The 24,361-nt window shown below is 33.6% G+C and overlaps 1 protein-coding gene across 13 annotated transcripts in view; it reads left to right on the forward strand.

The window, feature by feature from the left end:
- The window catches only part of RSRC1 (arginine and serine rich coiled-coil 1), a 424,026-nt gene that overhangs the window by 347,483 nt on the left and 52,182 nt on the right, over positions 1 to 24,361 (forward strand). For 7 of the 13 annotated variants that reach the window (XM_054552914.2, XM_063722300.1, XM_054552913.2 and 4 more), the window contains one exon: positions 2,698 to 2,772. In XM_054552914.2, coding sequence (XP_054408889.2) covers positions 2,698 to 2,772 — 75 coding nt within the window. Of the gene's footprint in view, positions 1 to 2,697; positions 2,773 to 17,006; positions 17,281 to 24,361 lie in introns of those variants that run through there. The other 6 variants (XM_063722299.1, XM_063722301.1, XM_063722305.1 and 3 more) reach the window with 2 other exon arrangements.

Below are 24,361 nucleotides of genomic sequence, written 5' to 3' on the forward strand. Positions count from 1 at the left end.
TTCTAAAATATTGGTTTTTGGTAGAGTCAATAAATAGCATGTATACACCGTTTCATAGGGAGCCTCTGCAGCAAAAATAGAAAAAAAATGGTCAAATGCGTTATAGGTTGGTACAAAATTAATTACAGTTTTTGCTATTTTAATGGTTTTTGCCATTAAAATAGGAGAAACTGCAATTACTAAAAATGGCAAAAACCGCAATTACTTTTGCACTAACCTAATAGCAACAGCTTAGCAAAACAACAGAGGAAGTAGGGTGTCTATAAGCATGGAATAGAAATGACTTTCTTGGGGTCCAGGGTGGGTAGTGAAGGAAGCGAAGCCTAGAGGGGACAGTTAGCCAGGGAGAGTGGAAGAACCAAGGGATTGGAACTTGTGTACAAGATTAGTAAAAGATGTAATTACTTTGGTAAATGAAGTGCTTAATAGCAGATCCTGGTATCCAAACAGGATCACGAATCATTAGAGCAGGTCTGATCACTTGTTCGTTATGCTCTTTGGTGTCAAATTTCATGGCACATCTAGTAAGATTCAGTATCCCTGTTTGTAAAATGGGGTCGCCACCTTTTTGAGAATACAAAAATTTGCAGAATAAATTAAATCACACGTGAATGCCATGAGTTCTTCCTTTATTCACACTTAAATCATAATATTATAAAGCAGTCAGAAAGACAAAAAGAACATTTTTTCCAGATTTCCTTAATAGTCAATGAGGAGTTTATCCTAAGGACTCAATTTAAGTAATTGTTCCCTTCGAGTGAACTCAGATTCTTTATGGAGGACATATTGATTGTTGGTAAAATTTTCAAATGTGTGCTTTTAAGATTAATTATTATCTATACTATTTCAACATAATTCAAAAGATTTTCTATGTATACACATGTACACACAGACATATATTTGGAGCTCTTGATTGACAGTTTGAAGCTCAATTACATAAAATATTTAACCACAGCACCAGAGCCATTTGAAGTTTAAAAAAAACATATAAAATAATATTCCTATGAATTGTCCATGTATAGCAACAAATCAGTAAGAAAGGATAAACTAGCATAGTGAAATAGATAAATCAGATTTAGGCAGGCTAGTTTATTGAATTTAAATTGTGCCCAGTTGGCCCAAGAGCTATATATAAGCAATCCATCTTACGTTGTTAATGGAGGTTCTTGAAATCCACCTGATGTTTGCATTATTAAATTTCAGTCTAATGAGCCCTGCTAATACATATTGAAGATGGTTGTAAGGAGTAGAATGTGAATCTGAGCGGGATAATTTGAAAGAAACATAAGCTGAGCATTTTACATGACTCAAGGGGTATATCTACAATTACACATATAACCAAAATTGAATTTAAATGGAATTTCTATTATCCTTGTCCTTCTACCAGGGAGAATAAAGTGTAAATGAAGTAAAAGTCTTTAGAGTTACTGGTGGTTTGTTTTTATTATCTAATTTAATAGATTCTTGCAATGATATGGAGTGGCATAAAAGTTTTAATATTTCATGACTTTAAATGCAGTCTAAGTATATATAAAAGCTTGTAAATGGAAACAGATGTCTGTGTAATTGGATATAGTACTTCATAACACCATTATATAAGTTTTATACTTTAAGAAAGTGTCAATATTAATGGTAAAGAAAAATCAAACTTCGAAGAAAAATAGTTTTGTGTGTGACATGTATTTTGTATAAATTCCCCCTTTAAGCCAGTCATTATACTTCTAAAGGATGTGTTGATTTTGCATAGGAAAAATATATGCAGCAAAAAATTGAAGAGTAAGAAGGTTTATTTTTTAAATCACAGTTTACATTGCTGTTATTATTATAATAAAGGCTCATCCAAAGTTTAATGCCTGGCACAGTTTGATTCTTTTTCTTTTGACAAGGCAATACTTTTTTAACTTAATATTTCATCAACTATAATGCTATTAGAGACTTATTTTCACTTAGTTCACTCATCAGGCAGTGAGACGGCAATAAAGGAGAATCGCTCCTTTGAGACATTAATGCTTTGGAATAAATGATGTGCTAGAACAGAAATTTAATTAATTTACAGGGTATATTGATAGTCCCCTGTTACTGTGCTGTATATTTTTAATCTTCCTCAACATCTGTAGTAAAGTGTTTGAAAACCCCTGCAGTTGAGCAACTAGTAGATAATTAAGTAATAAGGGAAGAGGTGTCTAGAGGGAAAGAAATTCTTTTTACCAAATGCTGTCATAACATTAATAAAGAACCACTACTATGATGTGCAATGAACAAAAAAGTATGCTACCTAATTTGATACTGTTCCATAGATATTGCAAGCTTCTTACATTTAAAATGCGAACTGTAGCTTAAGAACTTTCCTCCAAAATTTAAAACAAATGCATTACACTGATACATCAGATGACTTCTAATGACAAACAGCTTTTCCCAATTCTTATGTCATCATTTAAATGTGTCTTGCTTAAATTCATTTTCCCTTTAGTACAGAGATTGTCTTGAATGAAGCTTCAAAAATTCTAAATAAATATTCTGAATATTTATTCTGAATAAAGACTATAAAATATGTATTTCAGATGTTCAACTGCCTTGTTTCTTTCTTGTGATTACTTCGTGGAAAATAAGTAATGAATTTCTAGTCCCTTTAACCAATATTTTCACTTTAAATATGGGCATAAAATAAGTACAAAAATTGTATTGTTTTTGTTTCAGCAAAAGCTGATGAAGCATTGAAAGCCAAAGAAAGAAATGAGGAAGAAGCAAAGAGAAGAAAGGAGGAAGGTAAAGGCATGTGTTCATTTTTCTCTGAGAAATCACTATTTGGCTGTATTTCCTGAATAAACCATAGAATATACTCTAATGCCTTAAGGGTTACTTCATGCTGTTTCATGAACCAAAACTATGACACAGTAGCACACTATATTCATTGTCTTGGACACTAATGTTTGCTCTCATAAGATTAGTTTATAAGCATCCTATTACGTATTCTGGGAAATTGGGAGAAGATAAGATTATATAGTAGTGCTGATGTTGGTTTGTTCCTTCTGACTTTTATAGTTAAAAAAATTATCAAAATCAGTCACAGAAATAGATTGAACCTTATCCATAGATTTTGAAATATTTCAGTAGTGATGAAGAAAAGTCCTCTTGCCAATAAAACTTTTTTAAGAGTTGAGAGAACATTGAAATTCAAAATGTCATAAATAGTCATATGAAATCCATATCTTAATTTTTAAATATATTCTTTTTAAAAAAGCAACATTTAGGCCATTCCCCCAAAATATTATCAAAACAAATCTAACACATTTTTATCCCCTCTAACAAATTTTTATTTTCCCCTTAATTTGCTATCTGTGATTTACGTGAGTGAAAATTTTGCCTTTTTTTCTTCACGGGGGATTATATACATATACTGTTCTAAATTACAGTGCTTAAAGCAAGATTCAGGCAAATCTTTCTCAGTGAGTTAAGTTGATAATCTGCTTAGACTGGCAATCATGTCACTTTACTGGCTAATTTCACAGGATAGCTATTTCCTCTTGTGAGCTTTTGAGAAGTTGAAGTCTGATAATATGTGCCAGAATTTGAACTTTGAGTGCTGTAGTCAAAATCTGAAAGTTGAAATTTTTGCCTTAGTAGGTACCTGTGTTTTATTGTAACAACCAAAAGATAAACTGAACTTCCCAGCCACTGCATGGAAGCTGAGATTCAGTAAAACCCAAAGTATAATGGTTTAGAATGCTTAAAACCCATCAGAGCCATCCTCAAAACCAAGCCAAAGAAAAAAAAATGTAGATTTAAGTGGCAGATCCCTACAAATAAGTAGATTCAAACTAAATGTGGATGAATTTGTACACATATAGTATAGTGTTCTTACCTTACTTGACCCCCAAATATCCTGGCTTTATGCTCTTTTCCAGGATCAACTAATTTTATGGTATACTGAGAAAAAAATGAATTTCAGTAACAAGATTCCTCAATAGAATTATCTTCTTTTGGATCTCTTGGCATTGTTAATGAAAGCAAGCTATCTGATTTCAGTTATCCTTATGATGTGCCCATAGTACAAACAGACATAAGACTAAATGCAAATGTGTCTAAGCAAATTATAATTTTTAAGTACTGCTATGTTGTGTGGCATTCTGATCAATGTAACTAATTAATAACATAATGGCCCTTATAAAACTCTGTGGTACCATAAATCACATGTGTAATATTTATGACCAAGCAACACAGTGAAAATATGTTGTAGTGGTTATTAGCCTAATCCTATTAATTCAGATCTTAATTGGAGTCTTAATCAGTTGAAAATGAATGGCAGTGAGAGTAATCACAGATATTGAAATTTCAAGGTGATTTGTTTTTATGAAAAAAATGAATGCTTATCTTAGCAAAAGAAACTTTTTTAATACTTCAGAACTCCTCATTTACATGTTGACAGTTGATATTTCTACATCTCTCTTGTTTTCATTAAATTAGCTCTAAGCATCTTTTAAAAGACATTTGGTTAAGAATTTCTTAAATAACTATAGATACTTGAACATTATAATTCTTTGTAAAGTAATTTTTAATTTAGACTTTTCACTAAATCACACTGACCTTATACTTAGTCTGCAATATACAGTATCTTTTTTCTTTCAGTTCCTGAGAATTGTTGAAAAAGCATATTCCTCCAATCGTAGCTGTTTTAATTAGCATCTTTAAAAATCTAGCATTCTAACTAGAGTATAAACTACAGGATTATAGAGGACTTAGTATCCACAATGCCTAACAAATAGTAGAAACTCAGTTTCTTGAATTGTTGCATGATGAATGAATACATCAATGACCAATTTCCCTTTATTCTTTTAAATTCATGCTAAGTAGCTTATTTTGAGCTTGCAATGGGATTCCAAATAATCTCATTGAAAGTATAACCCAACTTTGTTAAGGGCTTTTCTAAGACAGGCCGTAACTATTAAGCTATTGCTCTAATAATTTAGAGCATGCAAAATTAAACCAAGGAATGTCAAAATACTGTCAAAATTTGCTAAACTATTTGCTAGATTCTTTGTTGTTATTTGCTTCCAAATTTTTTTTCTCTTCAGTTGTCTAGATACTTGAATGCTATCAAATTAACAGTTCCCTGAGAGTGATTAATGTATAAGCTACATTTATTTTATTTCATATAATTAGTCTAACTGCAAATTGAAACCTTAGATCAGTATGCATGTGTGAATATAGTTCTGTATCGGAAAGAATAAAAATCCTTTATTTTCAGTCTGTAAGCCACTAGTAATTCACTCTGTCATATCATTTATACAATTCATCTCTTAATTTCTCATCATGCTGATATGCAATACAGAGTTGAAAGCATTGCGAAAATGTAGATAAATGTTGTCTACCCAGCTCCCTTTATCCACTCTCTGTTATCTCAGAAAAGCTATTGTATTAGCATAGCAAGATCTGTGCCATGCAAATTCATTCTATTATGCAGTCTTCCTTTGAGTGTTCTTAAATCAATAACATAATTATGTTTGCAAGTATTGCATCCAAAATAAAAGTCAGGCTGCACACCAAAACTGGTCCAGGATGACTACTTTGCCTTCCAGCCTTTAAACAATGGGGGCCCATTTAGAGTGCACTTCATGGTCCTCATATAGTTCAGCTGATTTTTCCACTTAGTGAATATTGCTAGTACATTGGTGATAGGCGCTCACTCTTGAGCCACCAATTCTTTCCACTTTAGTTGTTATAGGAATGTTATATCTTTCAGTAAAAGTCAACTAAATATTTAAAATTTAAGTTTACAATGTCCCTTTTTTTCTAATTCTAGATTATAATTTAGGAAAAATGAATAGTATTAAATCTTTCAGTTCTGTTTTCTTTCTTATTCTTTGACTTAAATAATTGACTTTCTCTTTTTCTCTGTATGTGTTTGAAAATGTTCTAACTATACTTTTAAAGTACATAATTAAAAAGCATTTTAACTTCTTCTATTTCTCTCTATTATTGAATGCATTAGCATAACTGCTTAGATTTTCTGTGTATTTTTATATTTAATTTGGTATGCATTTAAGGGTGCTAATTATGTTTTAAATCCATTGTAAGCATAGTAGTCTTTCTTTGCATTTGACTTCTCTCTAATATGAATTTCCTATTTGTGGTATAAGTATAGTAGCTTTTGAATTCTTTTTCCCCTTGTGTTTATTCAAAACAGCTCTACCCATCTGTTAGTTTTTTTACTTCAAATATTTTTTGTTTCCAAAAGTCTTAGGCAGCCCTTTCTAAATTATTCATGGGAATGGTGGACAGTGAAAATATGAACATAATAAAAGGCAGTTCAAGTAAAGACAGAGCAGTCCTCAAGTCTCATTTGTTTAAGTTTAAATTCATCAAATCTTTTGCCAGAGCTGATTGACAAGAAGTAAAATAGATTAGCCTTAATTTATTTTTCTTTTTTCTTTCTTAATAATCATTCAATGAAGGTGAGGTAAAGAGTACTAGTAACTGAAAGGCAAGGTGGTTGCCAGACAATGTTCTAAGTATTCTACCTATTAACTGTCTTAATGAACTCTGTACGGTTTGTGCTATTATCCCTGTACAACAGGGAGGATAGGAAACAAAGGCACAGTGCTTAATAGCTTGCTCTGTAGCTAATAAGTGGTGAAGCCAGGATACAAACCCAGGCAGTCAGACTCCAGTACACATTTCCCTCTTTAAATAGCCTGTATAAATCACAACCCTTAGAATCAATGCTCAAAAATAATATAATTCTCCCTCTTATCCTTTGCCTTCCTCTCTGGAGCCTGCCCTCCAGCTCCTAGGAAGTTGCTTACTGTAAAGTTTTCCTGTCCTAACTTAGATCTAGATCCATACTAGGTTGCCTCACTTGAGTTTTTGGGACACCCAATAGGTGAGGTACTCCAGTTAGAGGCACATTTTGTCAGGGTGTCTATGTCCTTTTTGTATAATCTCTGTCTGCTTTTCTCCTACGGACTGTCTGGTCAATGTAAGATATTCATAGTGTGTCCTCCACACCTAGCCTTAAGAATCTGGACCAGAGCCAAACCTAAGCATCTAGTTTCTCAGGTTCCTTTCTCTGAGGTTTTGTCTGGCCCCGTGCTTTGTAGTTTCTAGCATAAAACACACTTAGCACCAAGTCTGAGCACACCCAAAGAGAGAACTGTTATAATCCCTTCTTTTCCTCCAGGGTGGTTCATCACCCAAGACCCATAGACCCTAAGACCCTTTGTTCCTTCTGGATACCCTTTATAAGAAAGTAGGAGTGAAGTTGAAAGGAGAAGTTAGCAGGTACAAGGGCATCATTTAGGAATCACTATTTATTCAGTTTGCATGTAGATCCAAGTAGGTTAGACAGAAGTAACATGATTGTCCTTTCTATCCCTCATCCTGAATTGGCTACTCATTGTAATATGCAATATTATTTCCTTCTTAGACTTAAACATTTGAAAATCCCCCCTTCTTTATCTTACTTTATTAGGTGATTCCATTGTAAGATTTAAAATGTCCCTTTAAGAAATTTGTGTTTCCTGTGTATCAGATTTAATACTTCTATTAATATATCTGTCATAATTTTAAAATATTTTTATAGTTTTTTTAACACATTAGCTCTGATGTTAGAGTACTGTTTTCTTTAAAAAGAAAATCTGCTTAGCCTGAATACATTGCTTCATTGCATATTTTTCCTCAAGTTCTTATTTAGTAAAGAAAAAAGAAAAAGAAAATTCACTCAAGAGCACTCAGTCATTTATCCTAGCCATCTGTCTTATTTCCCTCAGCAGTGATTTGTCCTTTATAATACTCTTGATTATGTCTGCAAGAACTTGATTGATAAATATTTTTAACCTTTCCCTTAGATTCAGTTTTTTCTATTCCATATTACATAGCATCAACCTGTTTCTCAGTTTCAGCGATTCCAGTAAATGTGTGTTAATTCATTTTTAACTTTTTAACCAAGCAAGGATTCCTTCCTTATTTTCGTAATAGCCAAGTCATAGTATTTTTGCTTCATACACATTCAGCTGTACTCTTTATGGAATTGGAAGCCAGTTTAGATCGCATTTTACTTATTTTCAGTAAGATGTTTATGTACATGAAATGCAGATATACTGATATCTATTTAATCATCATTAGGCCTCCAGTGACTGGCTATCATGTGTTTCCTTACTGATTTAAATATATTCTGTTTACTACAAACACAAATTTCAAGACCAACTCAAAGCTACAGGCTTTCTATTCAATCAGATACTTACAATATAAATTAAACACTAGGAAGCTGACATACATATTGAATGCCCACAGGTGTACAATCCTGAGAGTAACTTAGAGAAGCTAGTACAATCTAAGGAATCAATTGTGCTCTACTGGAAATAGCCCTAGCTAGCTTCCTTTGGCTGAAGTAACAGAATGAGGTTCAGAATCTCAGCTCTGTCATTTCCTAGCTCTGTGACCGAATAAATAACTTAACCTCACTGCGACTCTAAAGTGGGGAACATGATAAAAGCTGCCTGAAATCATTATAATATGAAATGGCAATAGTATTTAAAAAGCACTTCAGGCCGGGCTTGGTGGCTCACGTCTGTAATCCCAGCACTTTGGAAGGCCAAGGAAGGAGGGTTGCTTGAGCCCGGGAGTTCGAGACTAGCCTGGGCAACATAGTGAGACCCTGTCTCAGAAAGAAAAAAATTAGGCATGGTAGTGCCCATCTGTAATCTCACCTACTCAGGAGGCTGAGGCAGGAGGATCACTTGAGCCCAGAGGTTCGAGGTTCCAGTGAGCTGTGATTAAGTCTCTTAAGAAAAAAAAAGTCTCTCAAGTCCAGAGCTGCTCTCTAGTCTCTTAAGAAAAAAAAAAATACTTCATAACTAAATATAAACTATTGTTATTACTCAGAATTGTAACACAAAAGAGTATAACGATTGTTCTTTTATCTTTCATCCCTTTAGTGACTTTTATCAACCCAAAAAATATTTACTGAATATTCACTGCATTCAGGATACTGTTCTAAGCTGTATGAATAGATCAGTCAAAGAAAATCAAAACCCGTATACTCAAAGAGCTTACATTCTAGAGGATAAGGGGGAGACAGAAAATAAAATGAAAACAAATCATAAAATACACTAAATTCAAATAAGGGTTATTGTTTTCACATCCTGTGTGACCTTAGGTAGTCCCTTTGAACCAAGTTTCCCCATCTGTTAATAAGTATAATAATCTATCTACTACCTAAATATGTAGTTATGTAGTGCATATGAAACCATTTTATAGACTTTATAAAATATTAGTTGCTGCTTTTGTTTGTCTGGTTTTTAGCACAATTTGGCATACTCACCATAGTATGCACCTTCAGGGATGCCGAAATGAAAGATATGGTTCTCTGTTGCTCTCAAAGAACTTACAGTCAATTTAGGAAAACATGGCAAATGTACCTGAAATGGTAGCAGAGTACATGATATAGTAATGTATAGTTATGGGCTAAATTGTTTAAGGTTACTAAGTGAGACACAGATTTACATTAAAGCAAGGTGTATATTTTTTCTGTTTTCACTAGATTGACGTTATTGAAACTTCAGAAACTGTATTTTCTATGTTTCTATCCAAGATGAGTATAAAATTTATTTTACTTGGCTAAGTTTTCTGTGTTCTTATAGTATCAATTAAATACTAGCACAGAAGCAACTCCATTTGATCATATTATTACTATTACCTGTGAGGAAAAATTATTTTTTTGAGACGGAGTCTCGCTCTGTCGCCTAGGCTGGAGTACAGTGGCACAGTCTCAGCTCACTGCAAGCTCCGCCTCCCGGGTTCACGCCATTCTCCTGCCTCAGCCTCCCAAGTCGCTGGGACTACAGGTGCCTGCCACCATGCCCAGCTAATTTTTTGTATTTTTAGTACAGATGGGGTTTCACCTTGTTAGCCAGGATGGTCTCGATCTCCTGACCTCGTGATCTGCCTGCCTCGGCCTCCCAAAGTGCTGGGATTACAGGCGTGAGCCACTGCGCCCAGTCAGAAAAATTATTTTCTACAAATACATTTCATGATCTTTTTCAAGCTAGCTCTAAATAACTCAAATATTAAAGCCTATACCACTTACCATAGGAGATACTTTTATTGAAAAATTTCTGTCATTAAACACAAGTTTTTATTTTCTCAATTTAGCAACATTATCTTGATTCTGTTATCCTGAAATGAAAATACTCCTTGGTGACTACACTCCTGCTTTCTCTCAAAATCGTTCGATTCAGATGTTATTTTTAAAGAAGTTTGGCATAGTGATTAAGAGTAATTATCTGCAGCCAAATTTCCCAGACTCAATGCCACTTACTAGCTTTATATCCTTAACTCATGCCTCTGTTGCTTCCTCTATAAAATGAGGCTAATGAAAATATTTGCTCACTGGAGTGAATGTAAAGCACTTAGAATAATGCCTGACAGGTATTAGGTAATATTATTATATAAGTGTTTGTTCTAGTATACTTCAACTCTGTATAAAATTGTACCTGTTTTTACCTTCACAGCATCTTAATTTTAGTATAAAAGTATGAGATTCTCATTCTTTCTTAGCATAAAAAAATGAATTGCCTACTGAAAAAATTTAACACCTTTACAAAATTAATTAAAAAGTTGATAAAATTAAATCACAAGGCTAAACAGTGGATAAAATTTTCACTAAGATTTATTCTGATAAGTTTGTATCCAAATAACAAGGAAAATATATAGACAAAGAATATAGTCGCAATCATTATTTGGTATATTACAACTTTCTTTTTTATTTTAAAAGTTTCTGTGACTCACTTCTTGTGTGTCCATTTCATTATATGAAGGGGAGAATATATCACACAAAAAACTTTGATTTTGTCCATCTGTTTACTCTGACAGGTATCACCCAACAGGTCTAGCTTCTTCTTAAGGCCACTTCTTGATAATGATAGTAACATATCATCTATATGAGGGAAAATACTTGTCTCTTTACTAAGCCAGGAAGACCTACATCTAGTTGATCTAAAAACTACATTATGTTTTATAGTTACTAGTTTAAAAGATGGCCAAGAACTATAATTTTATAATAGTTACATTTAATTCAATCATCCTAAAGTCTACTACATCTTCTAATTTTAGAAATGCTACTAAAAAAGTGCCTTTAAAGGAAACTGTACTGCAAAAATGATTCCCATGATGCCTATATGATTCCTGTCTGTGGAATCAGAAGCTGAAGATGGATCAGTTAATACCATGCAAAGTCTTATACTATACTTCACCATATTCTTTGCAAAATGAAACAGTATAGCAGAGATCAAATAGAATGGTTATAGCTAAAGCCTGCATAATATGTTTGAACGATCTACACTTATTGAGAAGAAAACTGATGTTGAGTTAAATAAGCTGGCAACACTGTCTACCTGTCAAGTTATCTTACATTTAATTTTTAGCAGAAATAGGAGATATATCTATTTACTAAAGATAAAAAACATACCAGTGTTCACATCAAGAGAACAAGTTGGCAAGTGCCTGAATCAAGCTCTGTTGATATAAAATGATGATGATGACTTAGCCGAAGTAAAACTATTCTACCTTAATTACAGGACTAGCATTTGGAAATTGTAATTACCTATTAACAGAAAACAGGTGAAATTCAAGTATTCTGTGAAACTTATATTGTTAGCATTAGTAAGACTCAAGTCTTATTAATAACTTTAATGATGTCAGAATGTGTTCACTATAACAAATTATTAGCTCTATTAAAAGAAATTTGACCAAAACCCAGTTTGAGCGTGTGAATATTTATCACATTATCATACCGCATAATCTCTTTGCCCCTAAGATACATGGCTGTAACATATTCAGAGATCAGTACTCTAAGGATACTAAATTACTGATTACATGCTAATATGTATTTTAAATAATGAAGCCAGGTGTGTAGTTTCTAAATAGAAGATTTTATCCCCAAAAAAGTTGTCTTTCCCAATACATATTGTTAGCATCACTGGCGGACTTATGAACTTTGATATTACTCTTAGAGGTTTAGAGTGGGTATCCAAGAAGAATTGTATTATTGAAAATTTTATGGAAAATTAGCCTTGTTTTTCTCTGCTCTTAGAAACACACACACACACACACACACACACACACACCCCTATATATATAAAACCATCTTTAGTGTAATTGGCCTTTTCTTGAAAGTGTATATAAGTTTACTTTAGTTTTCTGGGATTATGTGGTATGCTATGTCCTTTATTTTCTAAAACCGTGTTACTAGATGATGGCGGGGGGTGGGAATGGAGGATTAATACAACATATGTGATCAAAATGTTTTCTAAACTACAGTTGTTCCAGTATAATTTAGTTGGTGTAAAATTAAGAAATTGAATGGGGAATATTGTTACTAGATGATGGAGGGGGTGGGAATGGAGGATTAGTACAACATATGTGATCAAAATGTTTTCTAAACTACAGATGTTCCAGTATAATTTAGTTGGTGTAAAATTAAGAAATTGAATGGGGAATATTGTTCAAAGAAAACAGTTTATGTAAACCTTGTTTGTGCAAATTTAGTATGATTTGATAACTTACCACTGTTTTAAAATAGAGAAAGCTGAATTTATGTATATAAAACCATAATCTAATCAATTCTTAACATTTCCACCCTATTATAAACTATTATAATTCAAGATAAACAGCAGGACCCAATCGAAATCATCTCCAATGCCAAGAAAAAAAAATTTGTCATTCCCTATTAGACTGGGTACAGTGCATTAGACAATACATAGGGCAAGAGAGGTTGAGGTAGAACCAAAAGTTAGAGTGTACTAGAAGAGATCCAAAGTTCAAGAAACTCAACGTAACAAGAATCAGCATCCTAGGCTGGAAAACCAAGCAGAAGCTAAGGTAGAGGATTTGGACAATGTTGGACTAGAGCCCGGGCTTTAAAAGTATGAGGCCATAGAGCAACATTATACATCTAAAGAAGATGCATGAAATGCTGGCCCTAGCCCCAAGAGGCAATGTGTTACTGAGTCTTTTGCCTTCTGAGTCAAGGGCTCTTTTTGTACTTTCTCCTTAAGGCAGAACTAGTCCCAGGGTGTTGCCAGTGAAGACAAGTCTGCAGTGTGATAGGTAGATTAGGACATAAACTGCAGGCAGAAACAGAGTGATTTGGATATCAACAACACTTCAGTAACATGGTGACTTTGGGTGAATCATTCAACTTCTAAGTCTTTATTTTTCCATCCATGGAAGAATTTAAACATTAAATTAATGTACATGAAGCCCTTATCACAGAGCCTAGTATATATTGAGCATTCAGTAGAAGTTAGCTATTGTTATTATAGCAAAAGCAACAGTAATGATGGTATACCACTGGCTAGAGAAGGAGAGATCAGGTTAATGGGATTCAGGCAGTTCCTTGCTCCCTCTTCATAGTAACAGTATCTCACTCTGATTTCAGAGAAAATAATTCTGCTTGTGACAAAGAATATTAATTGATAAAAATACCTTTATAATTTTAAGTAACATACAACTCAGATGCCTACCATGTATTTCTGTATACTGATGGTGAATTCACAGAATTTGCTGTGAATATACAAGTTGGGATGACTCAGACTTTCCTAAGCTATAAACGACTTCTGCAGACTTATTGGGAATGGTAAGAAATTGTTGGAATGAGAGCAAAGGAAAGAATTTAGTCATCTTATTGAATCCTATCCAACCAAGGTAGACATTATTGCTTGTGATTTGGATTAAGCCCAGCTGTAGTGCTTCTGATGCTGGCAGAGTAAACACCAAAGTCCTAATATGTATCCTTGTTGGGCTTCAGAGCCAAAATACACTAAGACATTTTGGGAAAATACCACATTATGGTTGTTTTTTGTGAAACAACAAAAAATACTTTATGTAAACAAAGAATAAGTCACTCTGCAAACAATTATTTAACAAGCACTAAAATATAGATCACTAAAAAAGAAAAACTTTATGTAACAGCAACATTCTAGGTACCTGAGTAATTTTTATTATATTTAGTTATACCCAGTCCTTGTTCCTACCTACCGTATATCAAGTTGGTTTTTAAATCCAAGTTGTTTTATATTTCCAAGATAAGGTTGTTTTTTATTCATTATCATTTTTGAGAACTTTGCAGGTCAGAAGTGCTACTGAACAACACCTACTTTGGGAATTGAAAATAATATCTTCTCTCTATAAAATAACTTGAAATTGCATTTTGTTAGAAAAAAAAATATTCTTGCAGACTTTCAACTTCTAAAACATCATGTTTTTTAAATACAAAACATACAAGAGGTATATTGTACTTTGCAGTAGAGTACACATATGCATATGTATACAAACCTGAAAAAAATACAAAATAATACTTGTCCATTTCCAAATTTTTTTCTGATTCTATTGCATCTTCAACAAAACAAAACAAAAGCAACCCACTAATGGGTCATGATGCTCAGTTGGAAAAACACTGCTCTGAATTAGTTTTCTACTATGTTTCTTCCTTACCCAAATCACTCTCATATTGTAAATATAGAAGGATGACTGCATAAATATCATCTTTTGAGAAGAATCTGTTCATATCCTTTGCCCACTTTTTGATGGGGTTGTTTGGTTTTTTTCTTGTAAATTTGTTTGAGTTCTTTGTAGATTCTGAGTATTAGTCCTTTGTCAGATGAGTAGATTGCAAAAATTTTCTCCCATTCTGTAGGTTGCCTGTTCACTCTGATGGTAGTTTCTTTTGCTGTGCAGAAGCTCTTTAGTTTAATTAGATCCCATTTGTCAATTTTGGCTTCTGTTGCCATTGCTTTTGGTATTTTAGACATGAAGTCCTTGCCCATGCATCACTGGCCATCACAGAAATACAAATCAAAACCACAATGAGATATCATCTCACACCAGTTAGAATGGTGATCATTAAAAAGTCAGGAAACAACAGGTGCTGGAGAGGATGTGGAGAAATAGGAACACTTTTACACTGTTGGTGGGACTGTAAACTAGTTCAACCATTGTGAAAGACAGTGTGGTGATTCCTCAGGGATCTAGAACTAGAAATACCATTTGACCCAGCCATCCCATTACTGGGTATACCCAAAGAATTATAAAACATGCTGCTATAAAGACACATGCATACATATGTTTGTTGTGACACTATTCACAATAGCAAAGACTTGGAACCAACCCAAATGTCCAACAATGATAGACTGGATAAAGAAAATGTGGCACATATACACCATGGAATACTATTCAGCCATAAAAAATGATGAGTTCATGTCCTTTGTAGGGACATGGATGAAGCTGGAAACCATCATTCTCAGCAAACTATCACAAGGACAAAAAGCCAAACACCACATGTTCTTACTCATAGGTGGGATTTGAACAATGAGAATACTTGGACACAGGAAGGGGAACATCACACACCAGGGCCTGTTGTGGGGTGAGGGCAGGGGGGAGGGATAGCATTAGGAGATATACCTAATGTAAATGACGAGTTAATGGGTGCAGCACACCAACATGGCACATGTATACATATGTAACAAACCTGCACGTTGTGCACATGTACCCTAGAACTTAAAGTATAATTTAAAAAAAAAAGGATGAGAAATGTCCTTTTTTCACCTATGATTATATTTAAACTGAAGATAGTAAATTACTTCACATGCCAATGGAGTTGTTTTAGGCAAGTTTTTAATGTAAATAAATATAGTAATATAAAATGAAGTTAAGCAATTCAAAATTAGAAGCAACTAGATTTCTTTAAATTGGCATTCTATGTGAACTCAATAAATACTTATTAACTGATTATAGATCATTTCCTTACAAGTAACTGTGAGCTTCTAGAGGACATTAAGTATTCTTACTTAGGATATTATTATCTATTAAGTCTATAGTTAATGTAAATTTACAGCTTTTATGTGATATGTTATATGTGTAGGTGATATATTTCTTCACAGCTTTGGTTGGAGTTTATTAAGCTAGGTCAGAAGTACCTTCCCTTGTAGCACTATTTTTCAACACAAATCACTAACCACTAATGGAATTCATGTTAATGTGAATTTGATAATGAAGCCAAATCTGGCTTCATGATGATTTAGAATACAGATACTTTGGAGACACTGGGTTTGATTCCAGACCATTCCGATAAAGCAAATATCTCAATAAGGCCAGTCACACTAATTTTTTTGTTTCCCATAAAAGTTATGTTTACACTATACCATAATCTATTAAGTGTGCAATAGCATTATGTCTACAAACCAATGTACATACCTTAGTTGAATACATACTTCATTGCTAAAAAATGCAAACGATCATCTGAGCCTTCAGCAAGTTGCAATCTTTTTTGTTGGTGGAAGGTCTTTCCTCAATGTTGATGGGTGCTCACTGATCAAGGTGGTGATTGCTGAAGGCTAGAGTGGCTGTGGCCATTTTAAATAAGACAACAATGAAGTTTGCTGCATTGATTGACTCTTCCTATCATGAAAGACTTCTCTACAGCACATGATGCTGTTGGATAGCATTTTATTTATCGTAGAACTTCTTCTTTTCAAAAGTTGGAGTCAATCCTTTCAGCCACTTTCTCTGCTCATCTGTAAGAAGCATTCATTCTAGTTTCAGGAAATTGTAGCCATTCAGTCATATCTTCAGGCGCCACTTCTAGTTCTAGCCCTTCTCCTTTGCCTAGCTGATACCTACCAATCCTTCAGGTCTCACCTTAAATACTATATCTTCAGAGGAACTGAATTCTTATGTCATAGTTTGATCAAATCTCCCTGTGATGCTCTATTCTAGTACCTTATGCTGTCCTTTCATAGCATTTATCACAGTCGTTGTTTTGGAGGGGAGACGGGGGTGGTTGAGATAGGGTCTTGCTTAGTTGCCCAGCTGAAATGTAGTGGTATGATCTCGGCTCATTGCAGCCTCAACCTGCCAGGCTCAAGACATCCTCCTGCTTCAGCCTCTAGAGTAGCTGGGACTACAGGCGAGCATCATCACACCTGGCTAATTTTTTTATTTTCTTTTTGTAGACACGAGGTCTCACTATGTTGCCCAGGCTGTTGAACTTTTGGTCTCAAGCGATCCTCCCACCTCGAACTCCCAAAGTGCTGGGATTACAGCCATGAGCCACCATGCCCAGTACAATTGTTAATCATTCATTTTCTTCAACAAATATTTATTGAGCCACCTCCTATATGCCAGGCATTGTTGTAATCCTGGGCCATGGTAGAAAACAAAACATGGAGTGCACATTCTAGTGGAAAGAGACAGATAATGAATAAACAAACAAGTAAATGCATACAGACATACCTTGTTTTATTGCACTTGGCAGGTAACTGTGTTTTTTTACAGATTGAAGGTTTGTAGCAACCCTGCATTGAGCAAGTCTGTTGGTGCCATTTTCCCCAAAAGTATATGCTCATTTCATATCTCTTTGTCACATTTTGGTAATTCTCACAATATTTTAAACATGCTCATTATATCTGTCATTGTGATGACTGATCAGTGGTCTTGGATGTTACTACAGTAGTTGATTTGGGGCATGATGAACTGCAACCATATAAGACAATGAGAACTTAATAGATAAACGTTGTGTGTGTTCTGACTGCTCCACTGATTGGCTATTCCTCTCTCTCTCTCCCTGGCCTGGAGGCTCCCTATTCTCTGAGATACAATATTGAAATTAGGCCAATTAATAACCTTACAATGGCCTCTAAGTGTTCAAGTGAAACGAAGAGTTGCATGTCCCTCACTTACATCAAAAACCAGAAATGATTAAGCTTAGTGAGGAAGGCATGTCAAAAGTCCAGAGAGGATGAAAGCTAGGCATCTTGTGCCAAACATTTAGACAAGTTGTGAATTAAGATTTTCAAACAACAAAATGAAAGGAAGGACAAGCCTGAGCTTTCAGAAATGACCTGCAGAAGAAGCAGAAAACCACCTTGCTATGTGAGGAAGGAGGTGCTTGAGCTTTATTCTGGTGGGCTGATTTGTGGGCTGCTAGGAAGTAGTGTCGTTTATATTGTCATTTGACTCAGCCCCAGAAACCAATTTCCTTAATCGGCATAGATTGTTCTTTATTCAACTTACACCTAAGTCATGTTACGTATCAAATAAAGCCTTATTATTGGTGCCCATCACTTCCTAATCCCCATCAAGCTAGAGTCAGTGATCCTGCTCTGTGCATGCAGGTTACCCTGTACTGTTCTGTTCGCATAGCTAAACCCTAAACCACAGATCATAGGCAATCACTGAATAAACTTTGTGATTTTTTTAGTGTTCTCTCGTCTGAAAAATTGAGAAATTGAGTCACAAATTGGTTATTTACACAAATCACACAAGAGAACAGAAACTATATCACATAACTGGGAAATTACTGTGAGTTTGGAATTCAGTTTGGTCAACAGCATTGAAACTTTTTGGAATTCAGTTTAGTCAACAGCATTGAAATTTTATTTTTTAATCATATCAGCTGAATTAAGTTACTAGTTCCTGAAAGAGGTAGAGCACAGCAGCTCACAGACTGGCTGTGTCACAAACTGAAAGAAGACAGGAATCAAGCAAAAGAAAGTAATTTAAAAACCTAATTGAGGTTATTTTAAATGTGAATTTGTATACAAACAAAGGTTGAAAGCTTCTTGAAGATACTTACAGTGTACTGCTTCAAAGGTTGAAAGCTTCTTGAAGATACTTACAGTGTACTGCTTTTCTTTCTATACTCTTATTCCATTTTCTATTTGGATGAACTCCTCTGCTTTTTGTCATTTAAATGACAATAATAATGTGGGCTCTACTAGAATGTGAGCTGCTAAAGAGCAGAGACCATTTCTGTATGTAGACTTTGGTTTGCCCAGCACCTAGCACGGAGTGATTTGTATAATAATTAGAAAATGAAAGATTATTATTCCATAAGGAATCCTAAAAACTCAGAGTAAAGAGTTCATTTTGAAAATGCAGAATTTGATTCTTTTAATCTAGAAAGGCAGTTTAATAAAGTCATTAAACTGATTTATTGTTTGAATGTACTTGTCTTTGTTTTTCCCTCAATAGAAATAGTTTTATTGAAATTATTAAATTCTTTTTAATAGTGAGTTAACAAATTAGTTTGATAAAATTCACATTTACAAAGAGAAAGCTACCACTCAGCAGAAGAAAAAACAGATAAATTAATAGCATTGCTGAGGGTCTTATCCAAAAAATAAATTAATACCAAATTGAAAATTATAAAATCAAAATGTATTTGCATTTATGCATATTTTAATATGATTATGTTCAGTAATCTGTTTTGCCTGTGTAACATAAATCTTAATCCAGCAAATATTCTTCAACTTTTAGTTTTCACTTTAATTATTATTGCTTCACTTTAAGAAGCAATCAGTTCCCCTAAAACAGCCCTTGGATTTTTCAACAGATGGAAGTTTATCTTAGATCAAAACAAAGCTTCTGTTTCAATGTAGTCCTGCCTAAAGGCAGGAGAATGGAGAAGACTTCTTAAAGTCCCCTCCCCTCCATCCCTTTGTTTTATTTGTAATCTCACTGCTCTTTAGTGAGAGAAAATAGATGGAACCTCCAGTGCTATAAAAGAAAATAGAAATCATGTCATCCTCAACTATCATACTCTGTAAGTTATTTTTACCTTTATTATTGAAAAGGTAGGCCTTAGAAGTATAGTAAACAATGTAATACTTAAAGTTATTATTTCCCAACCCATGAAAAAAAGTTTTTATTTCTCCACTTTATAGTTATGGTGTCCCTACATTATTTTTATTGTAATTGTATTGCCAAATCAGGTATGAGATTAGATGTTGGATGTTACATGTAATCTGCACAGAAATCAAATTATTTAACCTCTAAGCCCACAATACCCCCTCCTGCTGGTTTGCTGTTAAATATTCAGTATTTTCTTGTCATGAATACAAATGGAGGACAAATTAGAATCTACAGACAGCTGACCTGAGCTTCAGATTAGAGACTGGGGGGCTTGTGCTATTTTAAATGTTTTAATTATCATAGTCCCAGTAGCCATTTGAAGGACACACATAAAATCATTTTCAACAAAAGAAAAAGAAAAAGCTCATCCTCCTTCTTCCTCTTAATATGAATGTTTGACTGTGATTACATTTGCACTTCCATTGGAACTATGCTAATTTACTGCATTAAATTAGGTCTATTAGTGGTAGTAATTTTTTAAACACTAAACATTCTCAGTAATATTTTCAGTTGGTGTGTTTGCCTTGTTGCAAGGATGATATGTATTTCTCATCTTATTTCATAGACAATAGATCTTTGGTGTTTAAGTATAAAGCAGATACTTTATTTAAACAACAGATCTGGTAATTCTCATTGAATATGGTAAAAATATATGGGAATAATGGACTAATTTAGATGTGATAGCATGTATTTGCATTAGCAAAGAATAGAGAACCCATGTGAAATGAGCTGAAAAGATCATTCTGGGAATGAAAAATATTTAATGTGTGACAGTCTGAGATTTGTCTTTAAATATTGATGCTTACTTGAAAACTTTCACAATTTAAAGGGGTTACAGATTACAATGTTGTATTCATTGATTAAATAAAAATGTTTATAGGTATTTATAGAGCAAAGAAATAAATGTAATCTTTAAAAAGACAAATTTAAGTTTGTTCATTTAAAAAGTAAGTTTATATTAATTTTATTCTCAAGAATATATTATTCTGATGCCTACAGTCTTCAATTTGCATTTTTTGTTTCTTTTATATATTGGTGTAATGTTGATTTGATTAGTTACGCCTGACTAGTAAGCAGTGAAACATTTTTATATACTCTTGGGAAATAAATTTGGCAGAAAATCAGCATGAGTAGATTTAATTATCACTCTGAGACCTTTTCCTTTTCTAGCTTAGTGATCCTGAAACTCCATGTGTCTCACTGAAATCTGTGTGGACGCTAAGCTTCGCTTCCCAATTTGTTCCTCCATGCAATGATAAGCCAAGCAATTACTGGTTTATTGATTTTTCATCATGGCAAATTTAAAGTTGATTTTTTCCTGAAAAGGCAGGGGTGATTAAGTGTTTCCCCTCGGTTTAGTACAAGAGAGCTATGTGGCAGAATCTAATATCCTGAGGTCAACCTCTGCAGACAGATAATACGGTGTCTTGGCCACGTGTTAAAGAGAGAAATCAGGGCTACAAATGTGATAGGATATATGTGGAGACAGTTTAATTTGCTCCATTTATATGAACAAGTCATGTGGCACATGCTTGGAAAACATCATTTTGAATGTACTTAGAAGGGAAGCCCACGTGGGCAGAAAGAATAAATGAGTACAAACAAGAAAGATGTTATGGGTTATTAAGGAAATTTCACTATCATTTTTAAATGAAAATAAGTAAACCATTGGCATATAGGATGTTCAAAACATGGAGTGATATCCACATATACCATTGTGAGGATTTGCTCGTCTGTAAAATGCAAAAATAACCTGTCTTGTAAGAAAATTATGATTAAGTTACGCATACTAGTTTTAAATATATGTATGCATTCTAATCTTTGCATGCAGTTCTCTGGCAGCAGTATATTTTTGTGCTTTTGAAAGGTATAAATTTTTAAATCAAATATTCAATGCATGATTCCAAAGTAATTTATGACTCAAAAATTTTTGGAAATGATATTATTTCCTAGAAGTTACTAATTATAAATAAGAGTATACATAAAGAGAGACCTAACTGTGGTGAACTTTAAACCTAAAAATGGTGAGAAAGCTCATCTGTAGCTCAACTGAATACTTACCGTAATTCTTCAGTAAAATGAAATGGTTCTAGTTTTAGCTTTTCCAGTTATAGCAGGAAAATATGTTTGCTAGAACATAAAATATAAGATTCAGATTCTTTACATGCTAGTTTTTGTCTATTATATGAAAGCTACATATTTAACAAAATGTTTAACAAATCTAACCTGGTCCTAAATCTACAGAGCCCATTTTCCAACTAGTTTTGTCATTTTTCATTATGGTTCCTCAATATTTACTCATTAGCAGTTTACATTATTCTTCCTTTATCATTATGATTCCAGAAAGATTCTAATTGTTTTCTCCTGGTAACCTAAGAATGAAGACTGTAGGCTGTTTTATGTATCTTGTTTACTAAAAAGTCCACTTGGATGTGTCATAATTACCTGAAGTTAATTGTATGTTGTATTTTTGGTAAATCACTGAAATTATTCCATCGTTTTAATATTAAAATATTTTTATTTCTAAAATAAGATAAACATTGGAATCCCTTGGAAACCATGGTGCTAAAAGCAAATATTTTATTATATACACAAAACCAAGCTTACTTTAATATATCTTTTAAAATCTAACACAAAGGATATAAAATGAATATATTAAGATAATTCATAGCATCTGTTATCTCACTAGCACCAAGGCAATGTATAACACCACGGTTCTGCCTCTGATTTAGTCTTTTCCTGTGAATTAAAACCCATGTGGCTAGATTGCACTTGACATTCAGGAATCTCTCTCCCACTAAGTTTATCAGTATTTGAGCTCGGAAGTTTTGTGGTTTTTATTTTTTCCTACATATGACACTGACTGTCTTACTACTTTTTTAACGTTGGTGAATCTGCCATCTCAAAGTTATATTTAGAAAGATATGTGAATTATTTTTAGTTGTGTAATAAATTTACATGAGTATATTATTTTCCAATACAGGTTGACTTTAATAAATTAGATAACTGATTTTCACTGACTTACAGTTTTCATTGAGACATTTTCCTCTAAAACGATAAAAATTACAGAAAATTTTCTAACTTCAATTAAAAAGAATTTTCTACCTGGCTTGATGTGAAGTCATATGCATGTAAAATATTCATATAGTATTTAAAATAATTTAGTTTGGCATGATTTTTAAAGGCTTATCTGTAAATATGAAAGAAAAAATCGTAACGTTTCTTCAAAAGTGCTTGCTTGACTATTTAACAGCCATACAGATTATCATTTCTCTAAGTATTTAGTAATACTTTACCACATCCTCATCCCTTTTTTAGAACCATTAGATATTTTCAGACTAAGAAAATGCAAATATATTGTATTACTCTTTTAAATGTTCATTCCTCTCCCAGTCTACAAGTGTTAGTTGATCTAATGACTAATTGATAAATCACATTCTAATATCCCTTACCTTACTTCTAGTGTTGACTGAGCAGCATTGACCTCTTACAGTTAATGGTTGTTCAAAGGGAGAGGTCATTATGGGAACTGGATCACTGCCTTGCTATTTCATTCGCATCCTTCTGTTGGCAAAACCGCCTATCTCTTCCAGGCACCATGTTAAATGCTAGGGCTGTGAAGATAAATTAGGCAAGCTTTTTGTTCTAAAAAAGTTTGCAGCCTATTGAGGGGGAGGGGGAGGAATATGTCATGTGCATAAACACGTATAAAACAAAGTAGAAATAAGCTCCAATAAAGAAATGCTGGTAGACTGCTTGTGAGAAGGGAGAGATTACTTGCAGCTGAGAGAATTGGTGAATGCCTTGAGGAAATTGCTTACATTTTTCAAATCTGTCAGTATGAACAAGCCTGGAGTAAACATATAGGTGGTGGGGGAGGTGAGAGAACATTTTTTAAGTTTATATTAAATGCCTTTACCAGTGCTAGAACCAAAACATAGGTTACCTAATTTTAGCTCCACAACAACCCTGTGAATTATGTATTATTCTTATTTTATAAATAAAGAAACTGGACAAGTTAAGTGACTTCCTCAAGGTCCTACAGCTAATAAATAGTAGAGATTGCACTGGAAAATTATTTTCCTAGCATCATACTCAGAGCTCTTTTTACTGTGTTACAACCAACTAGTGTAGCGCACACAGCAATTGGATCTGGATTTTCCACTGCAATATGTAACTATACCAGTGCTTCCCAAACCTGGCAAACATCAGAATCACTTGAGAGTTGTTTTTAAAATATCTTGATTGCAAACACCTTGTATTTTTCCTAATTTTGAGGAGTCAGCCCAAGAACCTGTGTATGTTCTTAAAGTTTCTCAGCTGATTCTTATTTTCATTCAATACTGTTGCACAGATAAGCACTTGGAAACAACTGCTTTAAGCAGTAGAGCTAACCAATTACAAACATGATTTACCACATACTACAAGAATGAATATGTAGTCATGTACCTATATTGAATCATATTCTTTTTTAACCAGTAACTGATTTATTTAAATATTCAATTTATAATTTTGAAAGTGCCATGATTTCTGATCAGAATATTTCTAGATCTCTGAAAAATAGCAAACCATACTTCTTTGATACCATGACACACTTTATTTTTCACATGTTTTAACATCTCTGAAATCAAGGTGCATCTTACAATTAATGTCATCTTAAAATCACTGTTAGCCA

Source organism: Pongo abelii, chromosome 2 (genome assembly GCF_028885655.2).
Source record: "Pongo abelii isolate AG06213 chromosome 2, NHGRI_mPonAbe1-v2.0_pri, whole genome shotgun sequence".
Taxonomy (NCBI): domain Eukaryota; kingdom Metazoa; phylum Chordata; class Mammalia; order Primates; family Hominidae; genus Pongo; species Pongo abelii.